This window comes from Equus quagga, chromosome 16 (assembly GCF_021613505.1).
Source record: "Equus quagga isolate Etosha38 chromosome 16, UCLA_HA_Equagga_1.0, whole genome shotgun sequence".
In the NCBI taxonomy this organism is placed as follows: Eukaryota; Metazoa; Chordata; class Mammalia; order Perissodactyla; family Equidae; genus Equus; species Equus quagga.
The window spans coordinates 9,528,150-9,548,154 of record NC_060282.1 but is presented as its reverse complement, the minus strand read 5'-3'; the positions used below and the strand labels follow the sequence as shown (position 1 = coordinate 9,548,154).

Below are 20,005 nucleotides of genomic sequence, written 5' to 3'. Positions count from 1 at the left end.
AGGCGAACTCACCACTGTCACACAGTTGCGTTTGGGGAGAGGCTGACTCCCCATCTCCTAAACCTCCGGGCACTTGGTCGGGGCGGACACTAACCCAGGAGGCCCTCAGGAGGCGAGGCATTGCGCCATTTTAGGTCTGAAAAGATCTCCCGAGTGGAAAGAGCGAGGGGCAGCACCAGCGTAGGGCCCTCTTAGGAAAACAACCAACACAGCCAGACAATAAAATAGCTCTTTTTTTATTCACTTGATTCGGATCATTGGAAATGTTCAACAATAAATAAAACAGAGCAGAGGCCCAGGAAGGCAGACTCTGGGTAACTTCATTCAAAACGCATCCAGCTTAACGCTAGGCTGCAAGACGCGGAGCGAGGACGGGGTGCGGGGTAGGGGGTAAGAAAGCAAATTTTCAAACACCAACAAACAACCCAACACGATTGCAAAGAAGAGAAAGTGCTCAGGAAAATTTGGCTTGGACGTGAATTCAGTGACGTGCTAACGCGATTGTGCCCCACAGGCTTCCTACGGGGCGGGGGCTCCTGACACCCCGGGTAGAGCCGGCATCTGGCTCCAGCCATCAGCAGGGGGGCCACAAGTGGCAGTTCTGTACTATGAGAGAAGCTAAGCAATGGGGTCAAGTTCAACAGGACTACAGACCTCTGATGGGCTGGGAGGGAATACAGGAGGCGGGAAGCAGACTGGCGGTTTGGAGGAAACGGGGCGCTCTTTTGCTATGAAAAACCTTGCTGATGCCCTGATGTTGACAAACTGAGACGCCTGTCTCTGCTGTTCCTCCAACATCCCTCTTCCTTTCTTTGCACAGAGGTGTCACGTTGTGCCCCAGGGGCAGGAGAGCTGATGTTTTATCACAAACAAGAGGAGGAAAGCTGATGCCATCTGGAAAACCTGTTAGCCCAGACCACAGGGGAGGATGGCCACAAACCCAGTAAGAGCACCGAGCTCTTTGGAAAGGCGAGGACAGTGGCTGGTTCCTGGCGGCACGTGGCCAGCATCCAGCCCTCTTTCCCTGGACAGCGGCCACTCAGGGCGTGGCCGTCCCTGGAGAAAGCATTTTCGATCATCCTCACGTGAGGAACCGTGAGTTCTCTCGGTTTTCCATTTTCCTTTGTGTTCAGGCTGCCTTGAAGAGAAGAGTTAAAGCAAACCTCACAGCTCTGAACATTCCCTGGGATTCCATCCCACCCTGGACCAGAGGCCCAGTCCACGTCAAGGTAGAATGAGCCTCTCACAGCCCCTTCCGGCTGCAGCAGACACTGGGATGCCATCAAGCCTCTTGCTACCAGAACTGCCCTCTCCACCTTCCCGTCTGGCTTCTGTATTTTAGGTCCTATTCTCTTGGCTCTGGCTGCTCCCTCTAGGCCCAGCCCATGTGGCTTGCTGGACGATACCTCACGAAGCCAGAGGTCCAAAAGGCATCAATTTAAGAACGTTCTTCTCTGCTCCCGATGGATCCGGGAGTCAGAGGCTACAAATCCGCCCTCCTTTCTCCCCTAGCAGGTGGGCGAGGGCAGGGCTCCAGGGGGATGTGGGTGCAGGTGCTGGCTTTGCTGCAGGCGGCTCCACCTTAAGAAAATCAGCCTCCTGGCTCACTCGGGGGCCACCGAAGGCTGTGACGCTGCTGGGAGCTCTTGTTGCTGAGACTGTGGGCAGGGACTCTCTGCTCCCTACCACTGGGTGTGCTGGACAGGGGAAGGCCTGTCCACATCTGTTCTCCTGCCCATGGCACGCCCTGCGGGAAACACTCTTGTCCGATTCTCAGCCACCCTTACCCAGGGATGGGCCCCAGCTGGCTTAAACCAATCGATGCATTTAATCCCAGCCACGGTGACAGCTCTTATTCAGGTGAGTGTCCATTGCGGAGCCAGTGAGACGTCCGCTGGGGCCCGGGCAAAGAGCAGGGTCGTCTCCTCCACTGGAGAGATGGTATGACGTGGCAGGGGCTACAGCTTGCCGGGAGGAAGTGCAGAGCTGAGAGGCAGAGCCAGACACCCACACCCGGTTACAGCTCTTGGAGATGCTGGATGGAGCCCAGCTGGGAAAGCCCACCTCCAGACGTTTTCAACACGGAGCCAGTCACATCGTCCTATTGCCAGAACCTATTTGACTTGTGCTGTCTGCCACGATCGGGTCACTCTTCCAAGTCACTTCCCTTCCCGGGGCCACGTTTTTCTGCAAAATGGGAGAGCTGGATTCTGCAGGCTGGGAGACATCTCCCAGCATGGACAGCCTAGTGCAAGGGAGGGAGAGACGGGACGGGGACCAGATGGTAGCCCCGGGGGGCGTGCAGCTCCTCCGTGGACAGGTCCTCCCTTTGTGGACCTGCTCTGGCCTGGCAAAGCCCAGAAGCAGATTGCTCACTCTGAGCCCGACATCCCTGAACAGACTCAGCTCGCAGGAGAGGGGAAGAACTCAGGAGTCCCCGCTGCTCCCCGTCTCGGTGTCCGTTTTTCTCAAGATGTGTCCCTGGGACCGACCAGCCAGGGCGCAGATGCACGCTGAGTTCCTCCGTCAAGGACGGCCCTGAGCTCTGGGCTCCGAGGATTTATGGTGACCTCATAGCGACTGACAAGCCTTGATCAGTCAAGAGAAGCTTAAGTTTTGACGGATTTTAAAGCCGGAACATTTTTTTAAAAGAAAAACACTTTCTGGATTCTAAATCTTTGAGAATCTAATAAGAGCTACGGCACCGGTCCCCAGGAAAATGCTCAGATGCACAGACTTGGGGGAAAAAAAGCAGACGTGGCATGCAATATCTGGGGCCCCTTTGATTTGCATGATGCCATCAGTGACCCCTGAGCGCCCATAATTCCTCCCTCCCCATTTGCAGAGGGAGAAACTGAGGCTGGGGAGGGCAGGACTTGCTGGAGCACTTGGGGGAGGGGAGGAGGTGGGCCCCTTGGTTCCGAGACTGACACCCGTCACGTTTCACCAGGAAGCTGTCACCTGTCCCCAAAGCAGCAGTGGCCTTTTAGGAAATGCTCTCAACAGGAACAGGGGCTTTTCTGATTAAATGTCAGTCATGGAGCCAACAATCACTATCCTCCTGTGCCTGTGACTCCACTCCCCACCGGGCCCCAAGCGGGTTCCGCTGAGTTTTGGAGATTCCTAACCTGAGACTTAATCCAAGTCGACAATGAGAAAGAAGGAAGGGAGGCTTGAAGGGAAGGGAGTTCAAAGCATTCTGCAAACCAAGCTGACACCCCAGGATCTGCCCCCCAGTGAGCCCCCGGGCCCTAGATACCCCAAAACCCCAAGTCTGAGGATTCCCACAAACCTCGCTTTAAGCTCCCCACTCCCCAGCTGCTGGGTGAGGCAAGAGCAAGCTGAATTAAAACACCAGGACCAGCGATGAGCCACAAAGTGCACATGATGTCAGCTGAATTTAAAAAAAAAAATCAATAAATAATCAGGAAGGCTGATGAGGAAGGAAGAGCAGCGGGCAGTGAGAAGATGAGGTATGACATCTCCTGCTCTGACGGCCACCTTCCTACGACGGCCCCACGACCGCCAGGACACTGCGTAGGTGGCCAGCAGGCACTTGGCCCGAAGCTCGGGCCCTTGGGGGAAATGCGGGCTGCTGGAGGCGCTCTGGGTGGCCTCGGAAGGGCGCCGACTCCAACAGTCTGTGAAATGAGAGTGACCTTCCAGACACGGCGAGTGTCCTCCAAGCTTTGTTCCAACTCAGGCTCTGGCTCCGGAAACGAGGAAAGATGCCCCCAGCTATGGAGCCATGGGGGGCTGTTGCTGGGGGTCCCCTTTCCTGAGTGAGGGCTTGTGCCTCATTTCAGCCAATGCGTACATCTCTCCCCCCAATACAAAGGCACGTAGAAATAGTCAGGCCTGCTCTCAGCCGTAAGTACAAAGATTGATTACTCGAGGGAATGTCAGCATGGGAAGACATCTGCTGGAGTCAGAAACACCTTGCCAAGGGTCTACGAAGACTTCAGGGTGGGGTGCCGCTCCTGGCCACCATAAATAAGTTTCGGGAAGAAAGGGGAGACAGGCTTGTCACGTCAAGGGAGAGAGAGGGCAGGCATCGTACAAAGAAAGGTGTCACCTCGGGCCAGTGCCTACGTTGCCCAACGTGGCTCTGTCCTGGAGGTGGTCCTCACTCAGAAACATCCCTGTGAGAATCTGAGTGTCAGCCAGGACCATTGCCCCTGGGAAGCCGTCCTTTCCTTCGGAATACGAGAGTCTTCCATCTCTGCACCCCCCGATCCCTCAGCGTTTGGAGACTAGACCTCTCCATCTTTCTCCCCGCCTCCCCCAGCCCGGGACGGCAGCAAGGGGCTTCTCCCCTCCCGAGACCAGTTCTGAGACTTGCTCTGTAGCCCTGGTGGGGCCCGGCAACCTTGATGAGTAGATGCTGCCAAATGTCGGGGTGCAAGGGGCTGCCAGGGGCACCCGGGCACACCCCTCAGGCTGGCCCTCGAAGTTCCCGGGACGGGACGGCTCCGGCGAGAGGCTGGGGCTGGCCCTCGAGAGGCGCGCTCTGGTGTGTCAGCAGTGTCATCTCCCCTTGAATATTCGGATCTTGTTGATGGACGCCAAGGTGGCCGTCACGTTGGACTCGAAGTCCCCATCGTGCACCCCAGTCTTGCGAAAAGCCCCCGCCGATGGGTTGTTCTCCCAGTAATGGTGCCAGTTCCCTCTGCTGTCTGCCCCGAAGCCGTACAAGTCCACCTGCAGGGCAGAGCGACGGTGAGACCCAGACAGAGGACCGCACGCAGAACCTCTAAGAAAGGAGCCTGAGGGCCTGCCCGAATCTGTAATTGCCACCCCCAGGGACCCCTACAGACTGACCCTTCTCTAGGGTCCTGGGACACCCAGTGGCTTAGTGAGGCCAAAGCGAGTTAAGTAAAAGTGTGCTCCAGTGCCAGAAGGCACAGTGGGAGGCTGCTGCATGTGGGTGGCCCTGAGGGCGCTGGGTCTAGCCTCTGGGGCAGGGACGACCTCTTCTCCAAGGCTTGAGGGGCTAGGGAGGGAGGGAGGGGGTGGAGTGGATGGCAGGGCGGTGAAGCCCAGCAGGCCGGCCTGATCCCGGCCCTGCCACTTGCTGTAGACCCCGCGGGTGCCGCCAAAGCGCTTCTCTGAGTCTCTCTTTCCTCGTCTGGAAAATGGGGCCAAGAGTACCCACCACCATGGGGCAGGTGCCAGGTGCTCAGCTCTTCTTCGCTTAGGCTAACATGCTTCTGGTCCAGAGGCCCCACTGGCCACTGGGCGAAGGGCCTTTCTTACACATGACAAGCCTTTACTGAGCACTCAGTCTGTGCCAAGCACTGGCTGAACACGTCAGAGTGCAGGCTGACCTTCGTCAGGCACCACCGGTGGCAAATTAGGGGTCGCATCTCAGCCCTGGGTGCTTACAACTCATGACAAGCACAGTGGTCTATGAGGGCCAGGGGCTAATGTCAGGGCTCCCGCAGCACGGAGAGGGAGGGGCCGATGACCGGAGAGGTCAGAGAGAGCTCGTCCGGGCAGGTGACATTTGAATTGGGTCTGGGAAAATGAGCAGAAGATGGCCAAGAAGACACACGGGAGGGGCTGTCAGGGTGAGGGAATGTGACCTAGGCTGCTGAGCGGGGGGACCCACAGGGGCCGAAGACAGCTCTGTGGCAGGGGCAGCCTTTGCAGTCAAGGTCAGCATGGACACGGGCCCGCCCCAGAGCAGGAAGGAAGAGACGGGAGCAGGGTTTCTGAGGCAGAACCCCACGCGTCTGTGACCAGCAGGCTGGGGGGTGGGGGTGGAGACGATAGGGAGATATGGTTTCTGGGACGGATGCCCAGGTTTCTGGCTGAAGAGACGGGGGGCTGGTGACAGAACAACCGAGGCAGAGGGGATGGGCTTGCCTTGCCACCGTCTTGACCTCTCCCTGAGACGTCCAACCATGAGCCAGGAAGGGGGCTGCATGTGACAAGAAGGGACATTGCGTGCCCCCCTGAACCCCGAGCCAGGGAGGAAGGGGGGGTGGGCACTGTGGCCCCCCTCCTGCCCCTCTGGCCAGGGTGGCAGCAAGCACCCCAGGTCATGGATGGACACCGGGCACAGGCTGGCGGATGGGGAGGCCAGTGCATGATGGGAAGTGCCTGCTTGCCAAGACCACAGGTTCTCAATCTCGCTGAATACTGGAACCCCTGGGGCACGGCCCCCACTCTCAGAAATCCTGGTGAAAATCCTGGGCCGCGGTGTGGCCTAGGTGCTGGGGTTCGGTGCCATAGATGATGCAAATGAACACCCGCCATCCAACCTGCAGCCTTGACAGCTTCCCTACGACAGTCTCCTCCTTTATTTTGCCCCCAGATCTGAGCTGCCACCCCTTGGTCCTGGCTCTGCCTTGGGAGCTCACACAGAATGAGCCAGAACTCTTGCTCCCGAGAACATTCTCCTAGAACCCTGCTGCTCCTTCTAACACCCGATGAGAGAGGCCTTGGAGGCCCCTCTGCAGAGATAAGGAATCTGAGCTTCTGGAAGAGACGGGCTAGGCTGGGGCCTGGAAAGAGGTCTGAGGTCAGCCTGACTCCCACGCCCTCAGCCCTGTCTTGCGATCATGCGATGAGGAGCTCTCGTCCCCCAGCGGCCAGGCGGGCACAGGGGAGAGGGCGGCCCACCTCGTCACAGATGTGCAGGGAGAAGATGACCGAGAGGATGCCGGTGGACGGGTACCGCCCGTGGCCCTGCAGCCAGTTGTCGAAGACGTACTTGATGAAGGCCGGGTGGTATATCAGGATCTGTGGGAGGGGAGGGTGGCCCACAATGAGGTGGTTGGCAAAGGATACCCAGCCCCCAGTCCCCGTTAGGTGCCACACACTGCTGTGGGCACAGGGGACCCAGCAGTGAGCAGAACCGAAAAATGGCCCCGCCTTGTAGGGCTTATGTTGTTGGGGGAAAAGATGAGCAGTAACCTTAATCATGAAGACAGAGGATGCTGGAAAAGAACTAAGCAAAGAAAGGGGATAAAGCCTGGGGTGAGAAGGTGACATCTGAACAACCACCAAATGAAGCCAGGAAGCCAGACAGGAGGCTGCACATGGAGGTTCCAGGGAACAGCAGGAAGTGGGGACAAGGATACTCCTGTCACACACATGCACTGAGCCACCCGTCCTCCCTGATACAGGCCTGAATGAACTTCAGTCCTTAAAAATGACCCTATGTGCTAGCTTTCCCTCTCCTTGTGTTACAGATGAGGAAACCGAGGCTCAGAGAGGCTAAGTAACATGCTCAATGTCACACAGCCTGTGAAGACTGAGCTGGGAGGTGTGCTGGTGCCAGGCCTGGCCTTGGTTCCACTGCACACAGCTGCCTGAGGACAGTGAAGGGGACTTCTCAGGCAGCAGAGGGCGTGCACGTCCAGAAGTCTAGGAAGGGACCTGAGCAGGGGATCATACAGGTCTCTCCCAGTTCCTTTCTCAGCCCGGCCTCCATCTAGTGCATCTCTGGGAGACTCTCCCTTCCACCAGCCCCGCCCTATAGATTCACATCTATACCCCTGGCTGCACAGCACCATGCAAGAGGCAGCTGCTGGAGGCATGGGGAGAACTTCAGTTCCACCCATATGGAGAACTGCTGTGTGTCCCTGAGCAACTTACTTGACCTCTCTGACCTGATCTCCCCATCTAAGTATGATAATGTGTACAAAGGACCAGTGTAGTGGACACTTCACTTCTTTCATCCTTTTGCCCTTTGCCCATGCCTTGGCCAATCCCATACCAGGGCCCGCTGGGGAAGATGGAGATAAGGAGACACAGGAGGCAAGGTCTGCCTTTGAGAAGCTCACACCAGAGCAGCGGGTCTCAAACTGTGGCCGGCGTCAGCATCCCTGGAGGGCGTGGAAAAGCCCAGGGCTTCTGATTCAGCGGGTCTGGGGTAGGCTGGAGGATCTGCATGTGTACAAGCTCCCGGGGGATGCGGCCGCTCTGGGGTCCCCACCTGAACAAACTTTCCACGTATGGGATTCCCTCCAGCAGGGAAGCTCAGTGGGGGCTACCCTCCGCCAGCCTGGGGGCTCGGGGCTCCCCGCAGCCGGACGCCAGCGAGAGGGGAGAGATGGCGCTCTCTGTCATCGCGCGGACCCTTAAAAATGCGCCTGAGCTCAGGGGACAAGGGCTTGAGCCGGGACTCACCTTGTCCTGTTTCACCTTGATCTTCGCGGGCACAGGCACGTAGGTGCTGCAGGAGGAGAGGAGCGGGTGGTCAGGTGGGGAGGGGCCTGCATGCCCCTGTGGGGTGTCGCCAAGACGGGGTGGGGCAGCCGGGGAGGCTCCCTCGTTCTCCCTGGGAAACCTCGTCCCGCAGCAGCCGCCCTTTACAGCCACCAGAGGGCGGTCTCGGCTAATTCCAGGACTTTCCGCTGCTTCAGGCCCCTTCTCCCAGCAAAGTGAAGAAAGGGACACTGGCCCCCGGTCCTCTGCACAGCCTGAACGAGCGCAGCGAGGCCAGAGCCCCAGCCCCACTGCCGGGCGCCGGCTCACGAGGCCCCCAGGGCCCCCTTTTCGTCTGCAAGGTCATACACGCCCCGGAGGTGAAGGCGTGAGTGCCTGGCCACCTGGCCTCATGTAGGATCTAGTTGGGGCAGTTCACGCCCCCCAGCTGGGGGGACTGGGCAGGGGAGGGGCGCCGAGCCCAGGCCCCGCCCCACTCCTCCTCCGCCCAACCTGCTTCCCTCACTGCCCCTCCCGAGAGCACAGCTCCCTAGCTTCCTGCGGCCCCATCCCTCAGGGTTCCTAACAAGGAGGCTTGGGGCCATGTGGCCCTCGAAGCCACTTCTCTTCAGGAAGAGTAAGGACTCAGGAATCGGCCCCGGGGGTGAGCCTGGCTCTGTGCAGTTCCCCTGGGGCAGGCCAGGCCTCAGGGTCCTCCCTGGGAGAATGGGGGCAACAGTGACCATCGGGAGAATGAGTGACCACACGTGCGGACGTCGAGAGGGGTGCCCCGGACACGGCGGGCGCTCAGGAGACGCGAGGCCCCCTCCAGGCGGCACAGGGAGATGCGGAGCTCACGGCCTCGACGCCCCGGTTCCCGCCTGCCCCCGCCCACCCAGCGCCATCTGGACGGTTTGAAGGCAGGCGGCCGTTTTCACTGGGGAGCACTGCAGAGACGAGGAAGGGGTCAGAACCCAGACATGCTGAGTCCTTTCTGGGGAGCCCCCCCTCCCGAGCAGTTTCTAGGGTTTGGGGAAGCACAAATTGGAGGTCTGCTCGGGAGTCACCGGGGGAGGAAGGCCGATGCTCAGATGTGCTAAGAGAAATGGAGGAAAGGGGCCAGGCAGAGGCGGAGGGTGGGGAGGCACCCGTCACTCCAGGAGGAAGCCGGGAGGAGCAGGGGCTGTGGGGGGAGCAGGGAACCATACGGCGGGGGCGGGAGGCATCGCACAGCGAGCAGGGGCAGCCACAGGCAAGTCAATGGAGCATCCATCCAGATGCCCCCAGGGGACTTACTGGGAGATGGTGCCCGTGGTGGTGGCGCTGACCACCCACTCCAGGTCGGTGGTCTTGAAGGGAACCAGGACCATGCTGACGTTCTCCCCCAGCTCCCGGAAGCTCTCAGGGTACACGAGGTGGTGGGTGGTCTTGCTCCCCACGTAGGCCTCAAACCCCACTGTGGGGGCCTTGTTCATCCTGGGAGGAGATGGGAGAGAAGGACACGCCTCGCATCGCCTGGCACCTTTAGCTCCGTACCCTGCGGGGCGACCTCAAGTGCGGTCCCTCCTCCACCAGGCCCCATTTCCTCGTCTGTACGATGGAGGCAATCTGGCACGAGTTCAAAGGCTTTCCAGTTTACGATGTCAAGGGAGCCTAACCATGGCCACCACCGAGACCTACTATGCGCAAAGCACTGCTGTGGCCAAGTGACACGTCTCATTAAACCTTATTGATAATTGAGTCCAGTAGGTATTTTATGGTCGAAGGAATCTGAGCACAAAGAATTTGTCCCGGGACAAACAGCTACTGAGTGGCAGCTTTGACCTCAGGTCTGTCTGACCCCAAACCTGACTCTTTCCAGTCACCGTGGCATTCCCACTGGACACCAGGCACACTGAGACTCCGAGAGGCCAGGGGAGTGGTCTGAGGACATAAAGTCAGAGATCCCAGAAATAGGAGACCATTCGAGAAGGCGTCCAGGGGGTCGTCAGCCCCACGGCCGCTCGTCCTTCTCACGCTAGGGCACTCGGGCCCCCGAGTCGGGTAAGTGGTGTGGTAGAGATGACAAGGAACCCCGGAGAGACGTGGGACATAGTCCCGGAATATCTACTTTACTGAGTGACAGGGAAATAGGTTTTAGGTTAAAAGTGTACAGTTGTATTATGGCCTAGATTGTGGTATGGGGATGAACTTTAAAGAGGAAGCAAGAGTCTTCGAATTAATCTTGCCCTCTCGCCCGGCCTCTCGATGCCAAGCATCTGGCCCACTGGGTACCTCCCATGCGTGGCTTCCTCTCTGCTAGTCCGTCTCCATCCTGCAATGCACGGAGAGGGAGATTGAGGCACAGAGGGGCACTGAGGGGCCTGGGGTCCCCGGGTAAGTCTGGGCTCATCAGGACTGGGACCTTGACCTTCTGACCCTGAGCCAAGATGCCTGCTGCGACGCCAAGGGGCCCCTGGGCGCAGCGTGGTGGGCTTGGGATGAGGGTGCGGGCACTCACCTGAGCACGAAGTCGTGACTGTCTATCTGCGGCCCATACGACGACTCCTTCAGGTTGCCCGAGTTGCCCACGACGGCACAGCGCCGGCAGCCCACCGACCTCTTCCCCAGCAGGGGGTCCACGTTCCCAGGCACCACTCGGAACAGCTCCTTGATGGTGTCGTTGAGGTTACTGGGCTCCTTCTCCCGCTGGAGCCTCTGTGGGCACAAGATGGAAGGGGACAGGTCAGCCTGGCTGTGCTCCCTCTGACTGGGGGGGGCTCTGCCACACTGCTGCTGGGCCCTGAGCCCCTATCTCTTGCTCACTGGGCTCCTCCTGTGTACCCTTCTCTGTGCTGGGCACCTGGAGGTGGAGGAGGCTCCGACAGCCACCTCCCCTTGCAGGATCACTCAGGGAGATGGGAAGGAAAGGGACCATTCATTCATTCTGCAAAGGTTTACTGAGCACCTATTACATGCTAGGGACGGCTCCGGCCACTTGAGATAATCAGCCTGGCTGATCTGAGTAAGACACGTGAGAGAAGGGTCAGGTGACACTCCGTGCCTTCCTCCCCTGCCTTTGCTCCCCTCACCCTCCCGCCCCTTGGCTCCGCCAGCCCCAGGAGCACTGGGCTCCAGCCACAGAATCAGCCCTGTGCTGGATGCATCAAGGCCTCCGATGTCTGCCTAGCAAATTGTCTTCATCCTCTAAGACCCAGCTGCAGGGGCAGTTGCCCCAGGACCTCCCTGACCCCCGGCAGGGGCGAAGGCTGATTTTATCCTGAAAGTGACCAGCCATTCTGGTTGGCCTAGGTCGGAGGGGTTTCCCTGGAGGCAGGACTTCCGGTGCTAAAAGGGAGATGAGTCGGTCACCCTAGTGACACCCTCCTTGGACACGTCCTCCCACTGCGTCAGGTGGAGCTCCGCCACGTGGCACAGTGACGCCTGGTGACGCAGCTCACTTCCCTATTCAGAGTGGAACCTGGAGAGATTTCCTAAGAAGTCCTCCGTCTGACTCTGTCACCACACCACAGTGTTGTGCCACTTCAACTGTACATGAGGAAGGCCCACATTGGTGGAGCCAGGTGTCCCAAATCCAAACCAGGATCCGAACCCAGGCTTTTAGAAACCTGCCTTAAAGCTTCTCCCACAATACCACCCCTGACCCAGATTCCTGGACCCTTGACCTTTGGAAAGCCCCATCCGGGGTTTGGAGGTGGGGAGGTGGCTATGGTGAGTCCCACCACTCACTCCCAGCTCCAGGGACAGGGGAGTGGCTGGGAGAGAAAGAAGAGGCTAGCATTTGCTTTGGCCATTGTCTAGGAGATTAGTGACCAGAGCGTGTGTAGGGAGATCCCGGGGCATCCGGTCCCCACCTGGGATGGAAGGAATCAGGGTCCCCAAAGCAGAGGCACACCAAGGAGACCCGGATGGCTCCTCTCGTTAAAATCGTCTAGCATCTCCTCTAGCATAAGACACTGCACCTGCCACGGGGGAGCCGCAGGCAACAACATCAGGACCACAGACAAGACTTCGCACCGGGATGGTTAGAATTAAAAAAAGGGAAAAGAACACGTGTTGGTGCGGATGTGGAGGATCTGGAAGCCTCGTGCGTTGCCGGTGGGAATGTAAAATGGCGTGGCCACTGGGGAAAACAGTTTGATGGGTTCTCAAAAAGTGAAACATAAATTACCATATGACCCAGGATTTCCACCCCTAAGCATTAAGCACCCATGTTCACAGCAACATTATTCCCAACAGCCAAAAGAAAGGTCAAAGCACCCAAGTGTCAATTGAGGGATGAAGCGATAAACAGAATGTAGCACGTACGTACAATGGGATATCAGTCACTCATCAAAAAGAAGGGCATCTGGATCTCTGCTACAAGTGATGGACCATATGCTCAGCGAAATAAGCCCAACACAGAAGGATAACTATTGCACGATTCCACTTAGATGGCGTAGCTGGAATCGCAAATTTATCGAGACAGAAGGTAGAATGGAGGTTGCCAGGGGCTGGGTGGAGTGGTCGGGGGAGATAGGGTTTACTGGGTGTGGGGTTTTTGTTGGGGTCGATGAAAAAATACTGAGTACAGATAGTGATGATGGTTACACAACACAGTGAAATGTATTTAATGCCACTGTTTCTTCTTCTCCCCCAAACCCCCCAGTACGTAGTTGTATATTCTAGTTGCAAGTCCTTTTGGTTGTGACATGTGGGACGCCGCCTCGGCATGGCCCGATGAGTGGTGCTGTGTCTGTGCCCGGGATCCAAACCTGCAAAACCCTGGGCTGCAGAAGCAGAGCGCACAAACTTGGCCACGGGGCCGGCCCCCAGCATGTGCTTCTGTAGGATCTCCTGGGGCTGCTCCATGCTCCTGAATGCGTGACCACCCAGGATCTTGCTAAGGGGTGGACCTGACTCAGTGAGGCTTGGCTGGGCCCAAGGTTCTGCATCTCTAACAGCCCCCAGGCCACGTGGCTGCTGGTGGTTCAGGGACGAACTCCTCTGTGAACCCCTGGGGCCCACGGCCGTAGCCAAGCCAAGCTCCTCTGCAGGAAACTCCTGGAGGTCCCTGCCCAGGGAGGCCCCTGTGCACCCCAACATTGTGAAGACGCGCTCAGGACCAGAGAAAGCCCTCCGTTTGTGTCATCACCTCAGGAGAGCGTGACCCGGTATGGTGGATCAAGGAGTGACATGGCATTCTTTCATCCAGTGCCCGACAAGCTTTACTGTGCACGTACTATGTGACAGGTGTGCATGCTTTGCCTCAGAGGCCCGGGGGCTGGAGGACTCAAGGCTGGCAAGATACATGTGTTGGGAGCACAGCACAGCATCAACTTGATGCCTGGCCCGGTGATTATTGACTTTCTCTTCTTTAGTGACTCACTTTAGAAAAAAAGTTAAGTTTATTTTCAAAGGAAATTCACATCTCTACCACTAGTGGAAAGTAAGGGTTACCTGGCAGAAGTAAAAAAATAATTGTACGACACGATGAAAACAAAACGACGCTACTTGATCCCAGCTCCATCCTGTTGCTCGCGCAGGCGAGCAGACCTCTCTGTCGGCAGGAAGATTGACAGGTGTTAGAGAGGAGCACAGTGAAACATCGGGCCCAATTAAAATCCTTGCGCCGCAAAGATGGAAAGAGAATGAAGGCCTGAATTACTTCCTCGCTTGTGATGCCATGTTCCAGAATGACCTGCCCTCGTATCACCTAGAATCACACTGTGGGCCACACTCTGCGGAGTCTTGGATCTGTTCTGGTCCTTTGTTGGCAGAAGGGGAGCCTGAGGCCCAGAGCAAGGGTCTGGGCCACGGGGTGAGCACATCAACACATCAACCCACGGCAGAGCCCAGTACAACATGGGTGGGAAAACTGAGTTGTGTGTCTGCGGCTTAGAATCCCAGAGCATCACTCACCAGCCGGGGTAGCAGGGGCAGGTCAACGCTATGTCCCTGTCTCCCCTGGGAAGGAAAAGTCTGATTTCTCTGCCTTTTGTAAATGACAGTGAAGGTCCTACAGGCCGGCTGAGGCTGACACACACACAGGAGAGAAAGGTGACAAGTTCTAAGATGCCCTCTCTCCCTCAGTCTTCCTGACTAGTTTCCAGGGATGTTTCTTTGTGTACAATCGGCGCTCAACAAGGGCCTGCCAACTGACCCTCTGGGCTCCTTGAGGAAGCAGCATCTTAGGGCAGCACTTGGAAGCAGAGGCCGAGACAGGGATGCAGGCACATGGGGCGGCACTGTCTGCAGAGGGATGGGGGGAGTGGGAGAAGAATCCTCTCCGGGAGGCGGTCTCCATCATGTCAGCAGGCTGGGACCAGCGGGAGGCGAGTGGGGCGTCCGGGCGCCCAGTTTACGGAGGAGGCATGCTGGAGCTCAGAGCACGGCCCGGGAGAGGGCGCTTCACTCCTGCACCTGCTCTTCCACCCGATCCCACGGGAGCTCTGGGGTGAGAACTGGAGCACAGACTCTGTTCCGCCTTGAGGCATGATGGCTGGCCTTCCATACCCCATGTTGGGCCCCCTGAGCGTGCTGGCGAGAGGTTCGCTCTCCTTCCTGCCCTCCCTTCCTTCTCTGCCTGGTGAACTTGCTCCTCCTGGGCCAGCTCGCAATGCAGCATCTTCTGGGGGGCCTTACCCACGTATTTAGGACCACTGGCCCCTCATCACGGGCCTTACTGTGATCCAGATGCTGGTGGCTTGTGTGTCTGGCCCCCTCAACATGAGAACAGCAAGCACAGGCATAACACACAGTATCTGCTGGACAAATGTTTGCTGAATGAATGAGTGACCTCTGCCAGGGTTGATAACATTTGTTCATTCATTCATTCTACCCATCACCACTGGGCCCCCATCAGGTGCCAGGCGCTGTGTGGGGCGGGCAAGTCAGAGCTGGGCAGCAGTTGCTTAGGGAGCACTTGTGCTGGGCGTTGAGAACTGGTCACAGGTGGAAGCCAGCCTTCTGTGGTTCTTACATGCCAGGCCCTGTGCCAAGAGCTTTAGAGGCGTTTTTCTCATTTATTTCCCATGACTGTCCTATGAGATGTGTGGTGTCAGGTACCCATCTTACAGATGAGAGGACTGAGGCTTGGAGAGGTGAAGTGGATTGGGAGGGCCCCCAAGACAGTTTGCATACTGCAGCCTGACTCCAGAGTGTGTCCTTTAACTAGAATGTGATCCGAACGTGCCCCGCCCCAGCCAGGTGAGCCTGGGAAGAGCAAAATGGAGGTGATGAAATATTCACGTCCCCTTGGGGGTGTGGGGAAGGCGAGGGGGCAGGGCCTGGAAAGCTTGGCCAGGACCTGGCCAGAAGTGGCACTTGGCATTGGATGGGAGCCCGCATTGCACACTTCTGCACTGAGCACGGATGTTGGAGGGGAAGATGCCCCTTGTGGGGGGGCGGACAGAGACCAGGGACAGGAGGCCACAGGCTGCCTCTGCCTTCAGAACGCTCCCCTGGGCACCATCACCTGCTTCCTGAGTTTGAGTAAATAGACAGGAGGATTCGACAGGCTATGTGGCTTGTCTCACATCGGGGGAAGAAGGGACCCTCGTCCTGGTGTCTGGGACAGAGACTGGAGGCGAAGGCCACCGGGTCGGCAGGCTGATGGAGGGTGGTGGGTCCAGCCAGGGACGGGCCCTTTCCCGAAGCCACGTGGCCGGATGCCTTCAGTCTCCTGGCTTGCGGGGCATGTGGGTAATTTGTAAACTGACCCGGGAGTGATTGCTCCCATCTTCTTATTCCTGCTAGAGCTTTCATCTGCTCCGTCTCCTTCGCTAACCGGGATACTGACGCCCATCAGCCAACGGGGAATATGAAGCTTAGAGGCAGGATGGGAGCTCGGGACCCCACAGTTCTCACCTAACACTCCTTCAGGCCCACTGGGTCGGCTGTGGGCCCCGAATCTCATGCCCTCCTGTTTCCCGAAACCCTGAGGAAGAAGGGATGAAGTCTCCATTGGCCTGGCTCAGCCAGACAGACAGAGACACCGGGCTCTGTGAAAATGGAGGCAGAAACTGGAGGGATGCGTCCAAAAGCCAAGGAACTCGAAGGACTGCCACAACCCTCAGGAGCTAGGAGACACATGGGACAGACTCTCTTTCGGAGCCTCCGGGAGGAACCAACCCCGCCAACACCCTGATTTCAGACTCTGACCCCAGATCTGTGAGAGAATACATGTCTGTTGTTATCAGTCACCCAGTTTGTGATGATCTGTTACAAGAGACACAGGAAGCGAATACAGATCCCCCTGCTCTGACTTATATATAGCAGATCCTCAATAAATAGTTGTTGAATGAACGAATGACCGGTATTCTGAATCCTGCTACGCACCTGGCAGGGCCCCAGGTGCACACCGGGGCCCGAGCGTTTTGCAGCCGGGATCCGCCCCCCTACTCGCCCTCAGCCCCACCCTCAGCCCCAGGTCTCACCAGCCACCAATTATAGGCGTCTTCCTCCAGGAAGGCGTTCTGCACTGTCAGCAATGGCTGCATGGACCGGTTGAACCTCTCATCGAACCAGGACGAGACCTTCTGCTGGCCGATGCAGCGGGCGCAGCTGCAGGGCCTGTGGGAATACTGTACCAGCTTCTTGAAGTTCTCCGAGAGCTCGAGGACCATCTGCTTGGGGAACCAGGCGGTGGTCACCACAGTGTGGGAGTAGTTCAGAAAGAAGGAGGTGAGGAAGATGAAGAGGATGAGGAGGGTGAGCACTTTGAGAATCCTTCTCCTGTGGGTCGCCATTTCTGCTTCCCTGCTGGGGGCCTCCCGGGGATGGGCTGGAGGAAATCACAACTAACTGAGGACGGATTCTGCAGAAGGATCTCAGAGAGAGAGGCTCGATCCCAAGGTAAGGTGGGGCTGCGTGGGGGCCTCAAGGTCTGCCACGGCCGACTTCCCTTCCGCTGATGTGTCGACGACACCCCGAGACAGTCAAAGGCTGAGTGGACCACTCATGTGGGTTGGCTTTTCCTGTGTATAATTTGTCTTTTCAGGAAATAAAGGAGCCTGCTTCCTTAGCAATCCTTCAACAGCCGATAACGCCTCTTGATGAAGCTTTAATCAAACTTAACAGTGATTTCCTTTCTCATCCAAAGAGGCTGAGGGGTAATTAATCTTTGTGACAGTCCAGGGTCCCTTGGGGGTGAGGACCTCGAAGGGAGGGTCACAGTGCAGGATAAAGGGAAGCTGTCTTGGCCACCGTCCTCCGGACAGGATGGCGTGTGATGCCCCTTAATTAGAACTCGGTCTTTCCGATGCTGTCACCAGAGATGTGGCGGTTACACAGCCGGCTTGATGAAGGCACTGAGGGTTGTCTGTCATCTGCATGGAAAAGGAGGAAGAAAACAGGATGACATTCTATTACCTTGTTATAAAAAAAATATTTCTCTCTCCCCACCTCCTCCAGGCTGAATTCCATTATCTTCCATTCCATGGTCAAGCAGACGTGGTAGGCAATCTATATGCCCTCTGGAGCCTCGGCGTGTGCTTGCAAACAATGGGATGTTAGCGTCTATTCTGCAAGGTTGCTAAGGCACATGGGTGTCCCACCCATCTTTCCTGCAGCCAGAACCTAGGACATTTAAGGATTCAGCCAAAGTGTGTGAACTGAGTCAACGATGCGCACGGAGCACTGCCCACCGACTGCTAATACAGGCCGCTTTTCCTCACCTTCACTCTTTTGGATTCTGAATTTCAACAAGAAACATGGTGTGCGTGGTACCTGGCCCAGACCGTCCACTTACCCTGGCATTCAGGCTCTGCCCATCAGCCTCGGTCCCACAGAGTGGGCTTCAGAGGGCCCGGGTTCAAGTTCTGGTTTACCAGCTGTGTGGCCTTGGGAAAGTTCCTCAACCTTCCTGACCTTCAGTTTCCTTTTCTGTAAGATGGGATGATCATATCCCCACTTACAGAATGGCTATGAAGATAAGATAAACTGAGATATACTGAGCTTCTGGTATCTGTTAGGCAATTGCTAAACCTTAATTTTCCTTTTTCAGTGTACTGAATGAATGAATGTTCTTGGATGATCCACGAAAAGCCAGACACGATCGTACATTCCTAATTATCTATTTCCTTAGATAATCCTCAAAGTATATTGCCAGCTAGATAGAGTTCCCATTTTGCCCTTGGAAGAAACTGAGATTTAAATGACTTGCCCACGGTCATGGGGAAGGAGGAAGCGGAATGTGGACGCACGCCTGCAATGCTCTGATTCCGTGCACCTGGAGGCACGGGGCACCAGAACGGGGGAAGGGCTGTGCTCTGGAAGTGACTTCCATCTGTGAACTGGTCTTAGGATGACCATAGTTGGAGGGATACAGAGAAAGGGAGTATATTGAATCAAACAGAGGAGGCGGGGGCTCCTCAGACGCTCATAACACAAGTCCCCAGACGTTCCTGATTTCTCGAGCCTTCTGTGCAATTGTGGTCACCCCTCTGCCCCGGAGCCTGTGACTCCGGTCTTTGCACGGAACGTGCCCCCATCTCTACCTATCTGATCAGTTCCTCCCCATCCTCAACATGCAGGTCGTCAACGAGCAGGACATATTTTTTCCAGTAAAGTGACAGCTGATGGGAGATTGATTACCTTTTGGTAGAAAGAGGGGCAGCTGGAAAATCAGATTAAATCCACGGGGCCATCTTGGCGACCTCTAGGGCTCAAGACATGCTTGGTGCAACCCCCTGCAGCTTCCTCGCTCCGGGGGCGAGGTCATTTTGATTTGCCCACTGCTCCATTTTTCACTTTTCACACCAGCCTGGCTTGTGTTTAGAACCTACTGGTGTCCACAGCTGTCCCTTCCAGCCGCCCCTGCCCCTCCATCCGAAGCAGCTCTGGCATTTGAGTTCCATTAACTTGCCTGTCTTCAAGAGCAGGCTCTGATTTAATTTGGCCTGCACAGGGTTCCCCCTCCTCTTACCACAGTAATTGGTCCAGGGATGGGTATGTGTCCTAATTCATCAAATCAGAATGAGGCCCCTGGCTTTGGAAGGGAGGGAAGAAACTTTCTTTGTCTCTAGCTGGTGTGATGTTTGGATGTGGAAGTCAGGGTCATGCTGGCCATTTTGGTAGCTTATGGGGAAGAGCTGAGAGCTGAACATGGCCCAGACAAATGGTGCTAACGCCCTGATCTAGCCATACCTGCAGCCCACCCTACACCTTGACTTTTCAGTGACATGAAAGAATAAATCCCCTTTATTGTGTAAAGCAGATTACCTGTAACTTGAAGCAACATGACTGACCCAGAGAGGTCACAGTTGCTTCTGCCTTTGGGCTTCTGCCCAGACTATCCCCACTGTCCAGAAAATCCACCCCACACTGCTTGGCTCTTACTCATTCTTCAGAGCTTAGCTGGCGCTGACTCCTGGAAGAAGGCCTGACCACTCCTCGCACCAGGAGGGGCCTCTCCTGGCTCCCGCAGTGCCCTGGCTCGACACTGCCTGTGCTGTTTACTCACTCATCTGTCTCCTCCCTGGGCTGGGAGCTCTGTGAGGATAGAAACTCAGCCTCACTCATTGCTAGGGCCCCATCCCCTGGCACATACGTGGCATGAAGGGACGCAGAAGGGAACGAAGGGAAAGGCAAGGGCCAACAATTCAGAGGAGAGATCTGAGCAAGAAAGCACAGACTAAGAGTTGGAAGATTCTGATCCTCACCAGGCTGTATCACCCACTTGCTGTGCGACTGTGAACAAGTTACCTACCCTCTCTGAACCATTCCTTCAACTGGAAAATGGGGCTGAAAAATAACACAGATTCTGTTCACTTCTGGGGGCCATCAACCGAGCAAGGTGTGTCCATTCATTCGATATTACTCATTACCCATTTGCTGGGGCCTCTGTTTGCCAGGTTCTGTGCTAGGT

At 56.7% G+C, this 20,005-nt stretch overlaps 1 protein-coding gene across 2 annotated transcripts in view; it reads right to left on the bottom strand.

Annotated features, from left to right (window-relative positions):
- Positions 1–215: 215 nt before the first annotated feature.
- Positions 216–20,005, bottom strand: part of ST3GAL1 (ST3 beta-galactoside alpha-2,3-sialyltransferase 1) — an 85,779-nt gene continuing 65,989 nt past the window's right edge. The window contains exons 3-8 of one of the 2 annotated variants that reach the window (XM_046641839.1): positions 16,575–17,465; positions 10,658–10,854; positions 9,454–9,633; positions 8,140–8,185; positions 6,628–6,747; positions 216–4,701 (exon numbers count right to left, since the gene is read on the bottom strand). In XM_046641839.1, the coding sequence (XP_046497795.1) occupies positions 4,528–4,701; positions 6,628–6,747; positions 8,140–8,185; positions 9,454–9,633; positions 10,658–10,854; positions 16,575–16,886 (1,029 nt within the window). In that variant the 5' untranslated portion in view covers positions 16,887–17,465 and the 3' untranslated portion in view covers positions 216–4,527. Of the gene's footprint in view, positions 4,702–6,627; positions 6,748–8,139; positions 8,186–9,453; positions 9,634–10,657; positions 10,855–16,574; positions 17,466–20,005 lie in introns of those variants that run through there. The other variant, XM_046641836.1, reaches the window with a different exon arrangement.